We start from the raw sequence: 16,795 nt of genomic DNA, 5'->3' as shown, positions 1-16,795 counted from the left end.
TAACCTTTTACACCATATATTTCCCCAGACACAAGCACTAGTTACAATTTGTATGCTTAGCAGGACAGGAAAAAGGTCCAATTCACACACTTATCAAGAGGTCATCCCTACTTCCTCTAATCTGGTGGACTCATTTAAACATAATTTACAAAGGAAGCATTTATGTTGGTGTTCCCCTGGCTGTAAAAATAAAGTTTTATAAAGGAAATTGTATCAAAAGCTATACATTTGATGTATAGCTTTTACTTTGTATTTTTACTCACCCATGACAATTGAGTACTTTTTTTCATCCTCTGGTCTGGTGTGGTGCCTAGTTGGAACAAAATCTCTCAGTACCTGTGGCACTACAGGAACAGGGTTCCCTACCCCTCCAATAGCAGGTGGTCTTATGCTTGAGTGTTTGAGATGCGCTCATATTTTATAATGGCTGCTACCAGAAGTTGGTCATTGGTGGTTGTGCATGGTTCTGGTAAATTTAGTAACAAAGAGCATTTTCATAGATAAACTTGAGAACCAGAAGTGATTATTCCAAAAAGCACTTTAAACTATTTTTATAAAATGTAATTATTAGTGGATCTTAAGGTTGAAGGCTTATATTTAGCCTAGGTATAATTTAACTAACCCTAAATGCATAGATTATCCCAGGCTGTTTGAAATACAGTGCATTGAGCATTAATTGTGTAACAAAGCTTACTTGGAACAACAAATAATCCACTTCAATCAGTGTAAATGAACAGGAGGAGACCTGTTTTAAATAAGGATTTTTTTAAGCCTCGAGACATGGCTTGTGTATGTGCTATTCAGCAGGTGAATGGGCAAGACCAAAACATTTAAATGCCTTTGAAAGGACTATGGTGGTATGTGCCAGACGCACTGGTTTGACTGTCAAGAACTGCAACACTGCTGGGTTTTTCATGCTCAACAGTTTCCCGTGTGTGTCAATGGACCCCACCTAAAGGACATCCGGACAACTGTGGGAAGCATTGGAGTCAACATGGGCCAGCATCCTTGTGGAATGAATTTTGAGGCTGTCCCGGGGGCAAAAGGGGGTGCAATTCAATATTGGGAAGGTTTTCCTAATGTTTTGTACACTTAGTGCAGGTGTAACGGATGTGAAATGGCTAGCTAGTTAGCGGTGGTGCGCGCTGATAGCGTTTCAATCGGTGACGTCACTCGCTCTGAGGCCTTGAAGTAGTGGTTCCCCTTGCTCTGCAAGGGCTGTGGCTTTTGTGGAGCGATGGGTAACGATGCTTCGTGGGTGACTGTTTGTGTGCAGAGGGTCCCTGGTTCGAGCCCGGGTATGGGAGAGGGGACGGTCTAAAGTTATACTGTTACACAGGGCTGCCTAACCCTCTTTGTGGAGATCTACTGTCCTATAGGATTTCAGTCCAACCCTAATTTAGCATAGCTGATTCAGCTAGTTAAGGGCTTGTTGAGCAGCTAATTGGTAGAATCTGGTGTGTTAAATTAGGGTTGGACTGAACCCATAGGACTGTAGATCTCCAGGAAGAGGGTTGGGCAGGCCTAACTTACTGTATCATGAATTGCCCATTAGTTATGATTTTTACGCCATATCGCCCAGCCCTACCTCATTCCTCTTTTTAAAATGTTTTTTTTTTTTTAGATGAGGACATTGAGGAAGGAAGTATCAAGCTCTCATGTGGAACTAAACCAGGCAATCAGTTTGTGCTGATGTGACGGACGGGCTATGTTCAGTCCACCATGGCAACAGCTTGACTTCCTCTGGTCAACTGATGACCACTCACAAATTAAGATGTTTTGTCTTTTCCTTCCCCCACATAATTTTCCCTGTAAAAAAATAAATAAATAAACAAGCCAAGAGGTTTTGCAGCTTTTGCTGGGTGTTGGCAGGCAGGCCAGAGTGAGTGTACGGGCATGAGTCGGTCTGGCAAGCTACTCAGGCTCGCTCCCCTATAATCGTATTACGGATTCTGCCAAAGAGCCACATCACAATCTTTCATTAAAATCACATTAACACAGATGTGAGGTCATGCAGGAGGAACTTTTTCCATCCGTCTAGTGCCATTCTAAACAAAACACCAGGTTCTTTTCTGAAACTGATACCAGTGTATATTACCTGGGTTTGATCATGGTCATGACACTCAGGAGTCCCTTTTATGGTGCAGGTGTTTCAGTTTGCTGAAGGCTCTGAACTCCTGTACCTTTTTTTATTAATGAATTGATTAAAACCAGTGTTTCAAATGCCTGACTCTGAAGGTTACCTTCAGGGTAAAACCAGATGGGCCGTATCCGCTTGAAGCCTCTCCCTATGCCTCTCCCATTAATAAAATGCAGAGGTCTAGAAATGTGGACACAAGGACAGGGAATTCTCACTCAGCCTATGCAACTAGTTTGACCAGTCAGAGTGAAAGCTAGAATCCTCAAATTTAAGAGCCTGTCGTAGTTGTCTATTGGATGTACAGGGGCTGGGAGACAAAAGTAACACCCAAGGAGCTCCTGGAATTTCTTGGGATAATTTCCTCTGACCTTTAAAAAAATAAAATTAAAAAGTGTAGACATGTTTTGATGTTAAAGAACCCTGAGGGTAGAAGGGTAGAAATTGGGTAATGCTGCTGTTGTCATGAAGGGTAATACTATGGAAGGGGTGGGGTTGAACTCTGAACAAACTAGAGAGAGGCGGAACGAGGGTGGCCTCCCGAGGAAAATGGTTGTGCCTGTGAGTGGAACGGAGTTTTGCTTCTGACTGGAAAGATAGGCGAGTGGAACAGGAAGGATTGGGAAAGGCATGGCCGTGTAAACAGTTAATTGGCCCGTGAGGCCCTGGGCCCAGCCGCTCTCTAGCTCTGCCTGTTGATGACAGCTGACCCAAGTGGCACATCAGATAAGCTGGCTAACTCCTTGATCCTGTTTGTAGTATACCCCTCTGTAGTAATCATAACAAACAGTGCTCACAATGAACACAGCGTGCACTTTGTTGAGAATATACAACTAAATGTCAACGACTCTTCTACAGAAAAACATCTGCTCCAAACAGGTATTTTAATGCATCATTGTAGTAAGATTGTTTGCGTTGGCTGTTCTAGTTGCTATTGTTTTGATACTTTCTACCCAAAGGGGTGAAGGAGTTAGGCTTTACTCTGCCTACTACAAGGACTAGACTAGTGGATAGTTATTTTTAAGTTGGTAGAGTTAGGAAGTACAGTAGTTTGCAGCTACACAGTGGGCCAACCATTACAGAATCCAAAAATGAGCATACTTGGGAATACCATCTCAGGACATTCAGCTTTGCGGAGAAAAATATAATGAATACATCTACTATGTGAGGCAAATGTATTAATGATTCACCCACCCTGCTACAGTCTGAGGTGAGGTCACTTCAACACTTAAGATGCACTGACTATTTTTCAGCTTCGCCACCACCCTCCCCAGTTTCACTAGGCTGCTTATGTTTGCCACTCCTCCTTCAGAACAGCTGTGCATGGAGTGAGTCGCATTAGCAATCCAGGAAACTTTTCAAAGGATGCGTCAACTTATATTAGTCCTACTAGCTTGTCATGGCTTCATTGAATTCACTATGGGACTTTACGGGGTGTTTGTGTCCGGACCTGAACTGGCTTGGTTGATGTGGTTGTATTAACTCTGCTGCTCTGAGGGAAAACCATCACATCATGAGCAACAGGTTGTACACTAGTGTGGTACTGAAGGTCCAGCACAAACATGGAACCAGTTGCAGTGCGCTGTGGGGTTGAATGAAGCATGAATAAGCAGTCGGATTATGCTGCTGAATGTTTATTAAGTGAGGCTAAGTGTAGGGCTGGGTGATATGGCTGAAATATTATATCACAGTATTTTTAGTTGTTGAATAATACAAGTTATACATTTGCTTCATGAGTAGTGAGTGATCCTAGGGTGGCATCACATGCATTCAAGTCTTTCTCCATTCTCATTTGTTTTATACTGTTCAAATCAACTTCAACCAAAACAAACTTTTTTATAATTTCTGCACTCTATTGTAGTGGTGGCAAAAGTACCCAATTGTCATACTTGAGTAAATGTATGTTTAATAAAAAAATGACAAGTAAAAGTCAGAGTAAAATACTACTTGAGTAAAAGTCTAAAGTGTTTATTTTTAAATATACTTAAGTATCAAAAGTAAATGTACTTAAGTGTAAATTTCAAATTCCTTATATTAAGCAAACCAGATGGCACCATTTCCTTTTTTATTTTTATTTTTTAATGTACGAATGGCCAGGAGCACACTCCAACAGTGACATAATTTACAAAGCATTGTGTTTAGTGAGTCCTCTTTGATTTAGAAGATACTGTTGCACAAACAACATGCTGATTTCAGGTCTACACCATCACTGGTATTATCAGGCTGTAGCTATGTTTGCTCTTACTCAGTACATTATTTAGCTAGCTATTAGCATTAGCGGCTAACGATTAACATCTCGCAAGATTTCGGGCAACTTGCTAAGAAAAGACAAACTAGCTGTGTTGATGTAAGAAACAAACTGATAGTGTCATTGTAGAATGCTAGTGTATTTATATTAAGAAGCAGTGACAACTGCAGACTGAACGCAAGTCTCGTGGTTGAGGAACATCAAATGGACTCCTTGAGTGACGGGTGCGTAGCTAGGTCTGAGAAAAGCAAAGATATGACTTAAGTAGTGAAGTAAACTATGAAAAATTGACATTACACATGGCGTCTCACATTTTAAATAAACCAAACATTCAAATACCAGTATAGAAGGTAGAGTTAAAAACCCAAACCGGTCCCTGCATCAATACCGGTATATCATAAAATGCGGTATACCGTCCAGCCCTACATGGAAATAGAATGGTTATTCTATGGTTAGAATATAATAGGCTCTTTCAATAGTGTTTGACATGACGACAAATGAAAATGCCAGGGAGGAGGTATTGTGACAGGGTAGGAACTTAAGTGTTACCTAGGGGACCCTATAATCTTTGGCTTCATTGAATGTTTTCTTTTAGCTACTTCACGTAGCTAACATATTCGTGCTTCTGGTATTCCTCTTTTGATTTAGAAGATACTGTTGCACAAACATGCTGATATAGGTCTATGCCATCACTGGTATTATCAGGCTATATAGCCAATTACATTTGCGCTGACTCAGTAGCCAGCTAACTAGCGATTAGCATTAGTGACTTTAGGCCTCAATTTAGGCCTAACTTGCTGAGAAAAGACAAGCTAGCTGTTTGCAGACGTAAGAGAAACGAATAGTGTAATTTTATAGAACGCGTGTGAAAACGGCATCGTTATCAACAGTGCTGCATTGACCGTACAGACTGAACACAAGTGTCGTGGTCAAGGAACAACAAATGCGCCCCTTGAGTGACGGCAGGGCTAGGTCTGTGGGAAGTGGCATAGAGGAAGTGGAGGTGGATGACTCGAGTAGCAAAGTGAACAATAACATTCAAATACCGTTTATAGAAGGTAAAGTAAAAACTCAAATCGGTCCGTGCATCAGTATTGGTAGATTGTTAAATACGGTATACTGCCCAGCTCTGTGTGAACGCAAACATGCATCCATAACACTTTATTATATTCCACAGCACTTAAGCTACAGTAGAGCCTCTTTGAACCGATCTCTTCCACTTTGTAGAGTCGGGTCTGTCCTTATAAAGTGTAGGGCCATTTCTGTTCTCTTGACTCAACCTAGATTTGAACAGCGCAGCCTTTAAAGAGTACCCCACCTTTGATCTTCTAGACTAGGCTGTATCTGACCAGGACCGAGGCCAGCAACAAACATTTAACATGTCCCACCATTTGTACTTCAGTTGTCTTTCGCGCAAGGCTGGATGCTGATAGGTCAGTTCTGCTGTACTGTAGACTAGAGCACCTCACCAAAGATGGAACCCTGGCCAGGAGGTGACGTGATATAGCCCCCCCCCCCCCTGCTTAATACATACACACACACGTGTTTGTCACATATCTTGGCCCCTTCATGTTTTTCCTCTTTAACTTGGCTCACGATATCAGATTAATGCAAGGTTGTGGCATCATGACTCACGCAGCCAAGCAGGGTCTCTGGTTTTTACATGGACAAGTGGTGGGGCTGAAAGTCAACAGTTCCCAGTTTAACTGAAATGATTTGTTAGTTTTACTGAAATGCCTTGCCTTTTAAAAGGCAGTATGGCTAGGACCAGGAACAAGATGTATTTTCCTTGGGTGGAAGTTCGGGTGTCTTGGTATTTGTTCTGCCACTGTAGGATAACCGTTATCTCTGGGATCTATTAAATACAGACCTCTTGCCTGTCACGTTTTGTTGTTGCTCCGCTGAGATCTCATTGATGTGTGCCAGCAGCTGCTCTGTGCAATTGTCTTGAAGTTATACACCCCGGGATACCACAACATGTGCAGTTGCCAGGTTTGTTTTTCCACCAGTTCGAGTATTACAAATGATGTAAGAATGCTAGGGTGAAGGGTGTTATGTAATGGTTGAGCTAGCTGCTTTCTTCCTGTCTCTGCTAGTACCCACCCTTCTGGGAGGGAAAGAGGAATATGGGCGGAGGGACTGATTCAGTTAGTGACTGCACTGTAGCTGTAACCAGAGTAAGAATCAATGGGACGGAGTCAAGGTGAGGACACACCACACATGGGGCTAATCAAGCCAATGTCAACTGAACTGTTGAATTCCGATGATATCACCCTCCCGTGTGCATTCTCTAACTGAACTGTGTACCGTGTCCTTGAACCCTCCCCCTCACCAGAGAAAGAGCGGAGAGGAAACGGGACTTTCATGGAACAGTCCACATGGAATGGAAAGGAACAGGTCTGAAAAGTGTGAGAAACCAGTTGGATGACCAAGTGGCCATTTTTAAGCACAGGGATATCTGAAGTACATCCATCCACACTACGCCCTTCCTTTGTGCCCTAATATACTTTGTCATGATAGTAAAACTTGAGATCGCTATCATGTCTAGAATTCAGTGTGGCTCATGTCTAGCTCCCTCCAGTGTCTTCCTCTGCTCAGCTGAGTACTTCAAGGCACTCCTTCTCTTATCTGTTAAAGAATGCATTTTTTTTTTTTTACGGCTGTCCTTTGGACCTTTTTTAAAGGAATGCTTGCATGGGGAAGCATACACTTGTTTGGGATGTCATCACATTATCCTATAGCCTATAATGGCCAACAGCTGTCTTCCCCCACCAAACCATGGATTCTGTTTGTTTGTCTTCTTTCTGCTGCTCTGACACTGAAGGCTAAGTTTAAAGGAATGTCTTCAATGCTTGGGAGTCAAATTGTTAGCCTATTCTATGTCATAACCAACCACAAATTCAGATTTTTCTCCCTGTGACGGCAATAAATGAATTCAACACTGAATCAGGCCTTTAAGTGATTTCTCACTGCTGATGTGACACTGCTGTAACAAAAGGGTGTCCTGACTTCTCCAGATAGTGTAGGCTGTGGAGACACTAACTCAGGGTGTCATGGCATCTTGTCAAAGCATGTTTTCCTGCGTTAGTTAAACGTGTTGGGGAGGAAAGGTTCAACTGTATCCAGAATGCATATAGTTGTTTTTATACAATAGAGGGAAACCTCCAGATTTGTTGGAGATGGACCATGCCGCTGTTTACACCTATGCCTGTTATCTGTTAAGAGCTGCCACATACAGATGGTAGGCTTCACGGGGTGTCCTAGTGTTTGATTTGCTCCAGGTTGCACAAATGAAGCGCTCGTTTTAAACTGCATCACCATGGCGTTGACATTTAGCCTAAGCCAGTTGAGCTAGCCAACCGGAGCTAAGGTACCTCAAAGCACATAATGGTGGCTAACAAAACAGATATATTGTAGCAATACCATGTTAATGAGGTGTGTCTATTGCATATGTCAAAAGGTACAGAGACACTGGCTCTGTTAGGTAGAATATCTCTTCATATATCCCTGGGGCTGAGAAACACTGTCTCTGTTGCTTGTTGTGAATCGATCAGCCTGTGCAACAGACAACCACAGCACTGATGCCTGCTGTGGCACTGGCAGACTGGTCTAGCTTAACTAACCTGTTGCTATCTGGATGGAATGCCCTCGGTGGGAACTGGGAGTGACTAAGGATGAAAGCTGGTCAAACTAATCAGTGGGAACCTGATTACAAGGTTCTTGTCTCAGTTCCTAATTCTGCTCAATGAGTCAGAGGAAGGACTGGCCAGATTCAGAGGTCTGGATCCCTCTCTGTGGTTTGGACTCTGAGTTCCACAGTCGCTAGAAAGCTAATTGCTATGTTCAGCAGGGTATGTTTACTAACAAAATAATGACCTGTTTGACTTGTTGGCCTGGCCATACCTCTGTTTTGACAACACTGCATCAAGGCTATTAACCCACTTTACTACCACAGTTCATATGTACAGCACTGGGTCTACCAGTCTACTGGATGGTTGACTTAGTCTGCTAGAAGGCGATGGTCACTGTGTACAGGAGACATACAAGGAGCCTCCAGATCTCAACAACTGAGATGGCAGGGCAATAACATGAGGTTAAACATTACTGCAGTAATGCCCAATCCTTTGGTTTATGGCGTATACGTTCAGCAGCTGATTTTGTTATATAGCTTATTGTTATTTCATCTTAACGAATCGTAACTTTTTCGAGATTTGATCCTCTCAAAGTGTTGAAGTAGTTTAAGTGTCTTTCTTGGTTGGTGGGTTTTGTCTGCAACAGATGCTCAACCTGTGCCCTGGTGTGTTTTTAGTAGTTGGGCACAAACAAGGCTGCAAAAAGCTGTGGTCACAGCTCTCGTTGAGCCTTGTATCAGTCAGCCCATCAGAGGAAGGAAGCACACTGCTGCGGCTTTACATGCAATCATGTGTTTGCGTGAGCAGTGAATTAGAGGACCTTTGGCATAGCAGGCTAGTGTCTAGGTGCTTATGAGTAGGCCTAACCATCCCATTATGTTTCTCTACTCAAGTGTCTGTCAAAGCAAGGCATGGATTGGGTCCAACTTGAGACTTCTCTAAGGATTTTAATTACGTCAGTTAGGTGAGATTTGACTTAGGTTTTTTTTTTTTTTCTTTTTCAGAGATTTTTCACTTTAAGATTTGTCAAACAAAAACCAGTAATTGCAAAGTTAAACAAACTGTACAACTCTATGCACAATGATTACTTGTCAATTTCCACAAACTCTTTAAAAAATGCATGTAGTTGAAGAACAGTGCAGATGCAAAGTTTGGTAACAGAATGATGGTACAACTGTCATTCTGTTACCAAATTTTGCATCTGTGCTGTTCTTAAAGTAAATGCGTTTTTGTGAAATGTTCAGTGGAAATTAGAGGTCGGCCATATCAAGAATTTCATATTGAAAAGCTACAGAATCATATGAGATCTAATCTTAACTATCATTCATACACTCAATATTGCGTAATAAAGAATTCTTAGCATGGTTGAATTCTGGGGGAAAGTCAACGATGGTGAGTCTGAACATTTTACTAGCGAATGTGAGCGATACATTATGCAAATGAACAAAGTTTTGAAGCATGCTTGTCTAAACAGTACTGGCTCAAGCACCGTGTACATTGTCTGTATGGAGTCGCTAGGCCAACAGGGCTGCCTGCACTGCTGAGAAGAGGGTCTAGGAGCAGACATGCTGAGACTGGAGAGGAGAAAACACAAGGAAATCAAGATGGTGGCAGCTGTACAAATTATATTAATTTACAACACCGTTTTGACCCTTAGGTCTTAATCAGGCATCCATTAGGGGCAGTACTCAGTGACATCACTTCCTGAAACAGGAGGTAAAAAAAAATATAACAGTTTTTGCAATATTAATATTCAATGTATCAAAATATATGATCATACACAGGGAATGTGATCAATATTTACAATAATATACTTACACAATACTAAATTAGGATAATAGAAAGAACCATTTAGACATTAAGTGTCAGTTTCAAGTCAAGCTCCTCGTTAACGCCATGAGGAGACGGTGTCGGTACTGTGGATCCAGAAAGATTCCCTTTGAAGAAGTTTCTTCTCAATGTCCCCTCCCCAGCTTGACATCTTGACCATTTCTATTCCAATGTATCTCAGAGAACTAATAGGATGTCCAGCTTGTACAAAATGAGCAGCAACCAGTTTTTCTTTTTTTTTTTTTGTCCTCACCTGTCTGTTGCTGCGGTGCTCACTGATCCGTGTCTTAAGGTTTCTACCTGCTTTCCCTATGTAAGACAGACCACAACGACATTTTAGCATGTAACTAACATTGGTGGACATGAAGGTGATCAGGCCCTTGATCTTTAAGTTTTGTCCTGTGTGGGGGTGGGTAAATGAGTTTTGTTTGTACGTGACGCTGCATTGAGCTTATTGTCCACATTTGTAATTACCCTCCGGAACCATGTCCAAGAAAGTTCCCCTTTTCTCTGGTGGGTAATCAGATTTAACCACCATCTCTCTCGTTTGGCGTCTTTAAAACCATATGTGGGGCATATTTAAAAATGGGTTTCAATTGTGGATCAGTATCATTGTACCAGTGCTTCCTGATGTCCTTTCTGTTTTTCCATGAGTTTGCCTACAACTCCAACACCTGCAGTAAGTACCTGGATGTGCGCATGTTCTTCAGCTTTTGTAGCTGTACAAGTAATCCATCCAAAGGGCTTTGACTTCTCAAACATGTCAGAAAGCTAACACAATATGATGCCCTGTCACCTTATTAATTGAGCCACTTACTAAGATTAACTAGCAAGTTAAACTTAGTGGTCGCGTTGATGCAGAATTCTGTTTTTATGCCAGGAAAAAAATGATAACGCATAAGTATCTTGCTGCGTTTTATAAACTCACATGTTAAATGCTTTTTATTGGGTTCCCGAGTGGCACAGTGGTCTAAGGCACTGCATCTCAGTGCTATAAGCATCACTACAGACCCTGGTTCGATTTCAGGCTATATCCCAACTGGCCGCGATTGGGAGTCCCATTGTGCGCTGCCCTATTGGCCCAGCATCGCTGGGGTAGGCTGTCATTGTAAGTAAGATTTATTTATTTATTTATTTTTTTTTTTAATTCTTAACTGACTTAGCTAGTTAAAGGTTAAAATAAAGAAGTCAATTTCTGCTCGGCATCAGACTAATTTCGTGCTCCAGTTGTACTTTCCACTTAGCATGTCCGTTTGTAAATTCTTATCTATCAGCAGATGGCGCTCTGACTGTGTAGCTACTTTTCTCCTGTTCCTTTCTCGATGTAGCCAGCCTACTTTTCTCTGGTAAAATGAAAACTTTAAGCAGAACATCAGGAAATGTAGCTGGCTACATTCTTTCTATGATAAACCAAACATGGCCATTATTTCTAATGTTTAACTAAAAAATACATTATAAGCTCATTTACTTGTGGCTGCCAGCCAAATAGCTTTGCACAGCTGTCATCTGATAAAAATTAGGCTTTTTTTTCTGCCGAATGTGTTGCACTAATGTATTTTCTGTGAAGGAAAACTATAGTTCCGTTTACCTATTCGACCAGGGGTACTGCAGGGGGGTCTGTTAATATAAGTGCCATTTTTTTTAAAATATATCTTGAGTATAGCTAGCAACAATATACACTGCTCAAAAAAATAAAGGGAACACTTAAACAACACAATGTAACTCCAAGTCAATCACACTTCTGTGAAATCAAACTGTCCACTTAGGAAGCAACACTGACAATAAATTTCACATGCTGTTGTGCAAATGGAATAGACAACAGGTGGAAATTATAGGCAATTAGCAAGACACCCCCAATAAAGGAGTGGTTCTGCAGGTGGGGACCACAGACCACTTCTCAGTTCCTATGCTTCCTGGCTGATGTTTTGGTCACTTGAATGCTGGCGGTGCTTTCACTCTAGTGGTAGCATGAGACGGAGTCTACAACCCACACAAGTGGCTCAGGTAGTGCAGCTCATCCAGGATGGAACATCAATGCGAGCTGTGGCAAGAAGGTTTGCTGTGTCTGTCAGCGTAGTGTCCAGAGCATGGAGGCGCTACCAGGAGACAGGCCAATGCATCAGGAGACGTGGAGGAGGCCGTAGGAGGGCAACATCCCAGCAGCAGGACCGCTACCTCCGCCTTTGTGCAAGGAGGAGCACTGCCCGAGCCCTGCAAAATGACCTCCAGCAGGCCACAAATGTGCATGTGTCTGCTCAAACGATCAGAAACAGACTCCATGAGGGTGGTATGAGGGCCCGCCATTCCACAGGTGGGGGTTGTGCTTACAGCCCAACACCGTGCAGGACTTTTGGCATTTGCCAGAGAACACCAAGATTGGCAAATTTGCCACTGGCGCCCTGTGCTCTTCACAGATGAAAGCAGGTTCACACTGAGCACATGTGACAGTCTGGAGACGCCGTGGAGAACGTTCTGCTGCCTGCAACATCCTCCAGCCTGACCGATTTGGCGGTGGGTCAGTCATGGTGAGGGGTGGCATTTCTTTGGGGTGCCGCACAGCCCTCCATGTGCTCGCCAGAGGTAGCCTGACTGCCATTAGGTACTGAGATGAGCTCCTCAGACCCCTTGTGAGACCATATGCTGGTGCGGTTGGCCCTGGGTTCCTCCTAATGCAAGACAATGCTAGACCTCATGTGGCTGGAGTGTGTCAGCAGTTCCTGCAAGAGGAAGGCATTGATGCTATGGACTGGCCCGCCCCGTTCCCCAGACCTGAATCCAATTGAGCACATCTGGGACATCACGTCTCACTCCATCCACCAACGCCACGTTGCACCACAGACTGTCCAGGAGTTGGCGGATGCTTTAGTCCAGGTCTGCCGCCACCTCATCAGGAGCATGCCCAGACATTGTAGGGAGGTCATACAGGCACGTGGAGGCCACACACACTACTGAGCCTCATTTTGACTTGTTTTAAGGACATTACATCAAAGTTGGATCAGCCTGTAGTGTGGTTTTCCACTTTAATTTTGGGCGTGACTCCAAATCCAGACCTCCATGGGTTGATAAATTTGATTTCCATTGATAATTTGTGATTTTGTTGTCAGCACATTCAACTATGTAAAGAAAGTATTTAATAAGAATATTTCATTCATTCAGATCTAGGATGTGTTATTTTAGTGTTCCCTTTATTTTTTGAGCAGTGTATTTTGTTTGTACCACAAGTGTATATAATAAAACAAGGAGAATATCTATCTTTCTCAACTCCTAATATTGAGCAAATTACACTCATTGGAGCCAATTACACTTGCTGGATTATGACAGGCTTTGAATAAGCACCTGCAAATAGGCTACCAGTGTGGGAAGTGCCACTGGCTGCTGGTAAGCTTTCTTAAATTGGACATTTTTGACAACACATGGTTAACCTTTGTTTTAAAAGAAGCTCTTAGCAAAAATGTGTTTGGAGTTACCCTTCTAGTTATAATGTAGGCATGTCAAAATAATGAAACTATCTACTAAATGTATTCACTTTAAAATGTTGATTATTTCTTGCCATTATCCTTCACCTGATATTGAATGGATGACGTGATTTAAAAAATAAAATTGCTAAAGAATGATGGGGGTCGCTGGTTTGCCCGGGGGGGGTCCGTGGGCAAGAATGTTGAAGACCCCTGGCCTATTGCTAATCTGTCATGGTTTGATAACAGCTCAGGAGTGCATTGGCTTGTACTTTACTTTCTGCATGTTTTAATGGGCCGTCATCACTGCTGAACTTTTCTAAGAACGACCATTACATTACCTCACCAGTTTAATAAAATAAGGGAAGAAGCTAGCTTCCTGCAGGTGCTATATATTTTAAAGCAGGCCTAACTCAAAGAGCAAGCACTCGTAAACAATGCTGCTGCAGAGTGCAGAAAGGAAGTGTTGCCTGTAGTAACTTGGACGACAAACGTACCAAGGTCTTAGCACTACAAAAAAATGGTTTCCAAATGTGTAAAAATGTATTTACACATGACGAGTCAACTGAGTAGGTGGGGTTTCAGAATGTAACTGGCTGTGTTCAACAGTATCAAATCCATGATGCATTGTGGGTAAATTGACTTCCTGACTGATCTACATATAATGTGTATGCTTGTTATGATGCAAGATGATTTGTAGGTCAGACGGCCGTTTTAATGTTGAACAAGCCCAATCATACAGTGGGTTAGCCAGCCTACATTGATATTCTTGTCTATGGTCCACACAGCTCTGATCAGTTTGGGGAGTTGACTTGCCTATTGATTGATGAAACACATACAGGCTTGAGATCAGTCCCAGAGGTTGGGGCAAGACGCTTTATCCCAGTCATTGTGCAGAAGTCACATGATTAAGCTTTGTCTTGTCGTTATTATCCTCATGCACTGAGTGTTAATGTTTATATTTTTTTTGGGGGGGGGGGGGGGGCGTGATGGTCGTGGGTGTTAGCAAGCCACTTAATTGGCAGGGTTATTGCTGTAGAGGAATTTGTTGACATGGCCCAAGTTTTGTAAAAAATATTAGAAAGCCAAGGGAGCAGACTGTTGATGAGGATGATAGGCTGCGACATGTTTAATGTGGAAATTCACAACTTCTGTTCAAAGATTACCTTACAATAATTTGTAGATGTTAACGTAATCAATAGGCCCCAGTATTGAGTGAATAGTTTTGAATTGTGTTTTCGGAAGATACTGCAGACACTGACTCATGGCAATGTGCAGGTTGACTTTTAAAATAAAAAAATATATATATTGTCAAGAGTCTTGTGTTGGAGGCAGAACTGAGCCATTTCCACTTAGGCCAGCTGCAAAGTCAAAATTTGCAATTGTAAAAATGTTTTTAAAGGGCCCTCTCGCATGCCGCAGCAATTGAAGGCACTGCAACGCTGTGCTGAGGCGCCACTACAGCCCGGGGTTCACTCTAGCAACTCCTTGTAGCCAACAGGGCGCTTGCAAGCTGACTTCGTTCGTCAGTTGTGGCTGGCTTCCGGGTCATGACAAAAAATGCTAACCTGCTGGTAATATAACTGTTAGAATAAAAACACAGGCTTCCTACCTCCATTGTCAACAAGCCCAGTCAGTGATAATCTGAGAGCCCCCTTATTCAAAACTCCCAGCTGATCCTCCCCATAGAGCCCCAGCCAGCTGCCAAAGCTAATGATACTGCTCCTCTGGATACCAGTCATAGCTCCAGTCTTAAAATACCCTGCTACATTCTCCCATGCTGTCCTTATGGGACTGTCATCAGTCTGAGATCCACACCGCTGGGAATATCTGTCTACACTGTTTAGAGAACAACAGAGCGGGCTCAACATGCCTGGAAAACAAACGCTTCGAAGTTCACTATGGTGCAGCGTGTGGGTTCCAGGCTAGGCTACATCCGAATGTGGTTGTTGTTGTTTAGCCCATCTCCTCACAACATGGTAAGGCTAGCGCATAGCCTAAACGATGATCCTATAAACCCTTGGGCCAATACCCACCACTTCCCCATAGTTAAACCAGGCCTATATAGGCTCATTTCTATAGGGACATATGTTTAATGTATTGCTCAAATGTATACACCTGTCACCATCAATGGACCAGTAGGCATGGTCTCTTTTTTTATAACCTGTACAGGGACAGGATGCTACAGTCTGACAGCAGAGGCAACAGGATGTATGCAGAGTGGGTTAACCACTGGGTTACAGTAGGCGCCTTACTGCTTGCATGTCAGCCAGCCTTGAATAAATGACTTCTGTTTTTTTTATTTCAGTCTTCAGTATTTGTGCTTTGGGCCAACTCAAGTGTGATTAATATCTATCACGCTAGTATATCCACTAATTCAAAAAAAAAAAAAAAAGTTTTGATGCAAGCCTGTAAATAGGAAGCACATGTGACCGCAGTGTATTTGATGTCGAAATATGGTCGTCAAGGGAAGGTCACAGCCGAAATCACAGCATTTAAAAAATAACCCTATGGATTATCTAATTTTTGTTTTCAGAGCTTGTGTTGGCCCAGCGCAAGTTTGCCCAGTCCCTGGGAGAATTCCAGTTTGAGTACATCGGCGACGCGAAGACCGACGATGAGAGGTGTATTGGTGAGTGTGGTGCGGTTCCGACCTACAGCTGGGTGGTTCTGCCAGCGTAACAAGACTGAACCTTTTTGTTTTTGATTCTGTGTGTACCACCAAATGAAGGGCTTGTGTGTGTGTGTGTGTGTGTAATTTTCCCAAACCCGTGGCTTCTTTAGAGAGATGGAAACACCAGTACTTGTGTCTTTTTCTATTTGTGTGGTCTTGTGTTTCTCTTGTCTCGCCTCCTGTGTGTGTGTCAAATGTTGGTCACACATTTAGCAGATGTTATGTCAGGTGTAGCGAAATGCTTGTGTTCCTAGCTCCAACAGTGCAGTAGTATCTAAAAAACAATACACCCATCTAAAATAATGGAATTAAGAAATAAATATTAGGGTGAGCAGTGGCATTGACTAAAATACAGTAGAATAGAATACAGTATATACATGAGATGCGTGAAGCTGTATGTAAACATTATTAAAGTGACTAGTGTTCCATTATTAAAGTGTGTGTGTTTGTGTCTTGCAGATGAATCCTTGCAGGAGTTCTCCAACTTCCTTAAGAACCTGGAAGACCAAAGAGAGCTGATGGTAAGCAGTAACCAGTCGAGACCTGCTTTAAAAGCAAGGGGAAATACCTCAAGTCTGCTCTGCGTGTGTGTAAATTACAGTTCCTCAGTGGGTGGAAGGTTGAGCGATGTCTCTGTGTTGTACCACCAGGGTCATGTTCATTAGGGCACACCGTAGCAAAACTTATTGGAATAGAAAACAATTAGTTTCTTATTAGACAAGTCTGGGTAGTCCCTGCTGTCTGTTTTCTTCTGATTGGTGTCATGCACATGACCCAGAAGAAAGGAGGCAGAGCCACCTTCACTGCACCTGTCCAAGG

The 16,795-nt window shown here is 42.6% G+C and overlaps 1 protein-coding gene across 1 annotated transcript in view; it reads left to right on the top strand.

Moving 5' to 3' along the window:
- LOC110534522 (rho GTPase-activating protein 10) overlaps positions 1-16,795 on the top strand; it is a 61,351-nt gene that overhangs the window by 6,523 nt on the left and 38,033 nt on the right. The window contains exons 2-3 of the mRNA XM_021619402.2: positions 15,839-15,934; positions 16,436-16,497. Coding sequence (XP_021475077.1) covers positions 15,839-15,934; positions 16,436-16,497 — 158 coding nt within the window. The remainder of the gene's footprint in view (positions 1-15,838; positions 15,935-16,435; positions 16,498-16,795) is intronic.

This window comes from Oncorhynchus mykiss, chromosome 10 (assembly GCF_013265735.2).
Source record: "Oncorhynchus mykiss isolate Arlee chromosome 10, USDA_OmykA_1.1, whole genome shotgun sequence".
NCBI lineage: Eukaryota > Metazoa > Chordata > Actinopteri > Salmoniformes > Salmonidae > Oncorhynchus > Oncorhynchus mykiss.
The sequence above is the reverse complement of the archived record's forward strand: the minus strand, read 5'-3'. Positions and strand labels throughout refer to the sequence as shown.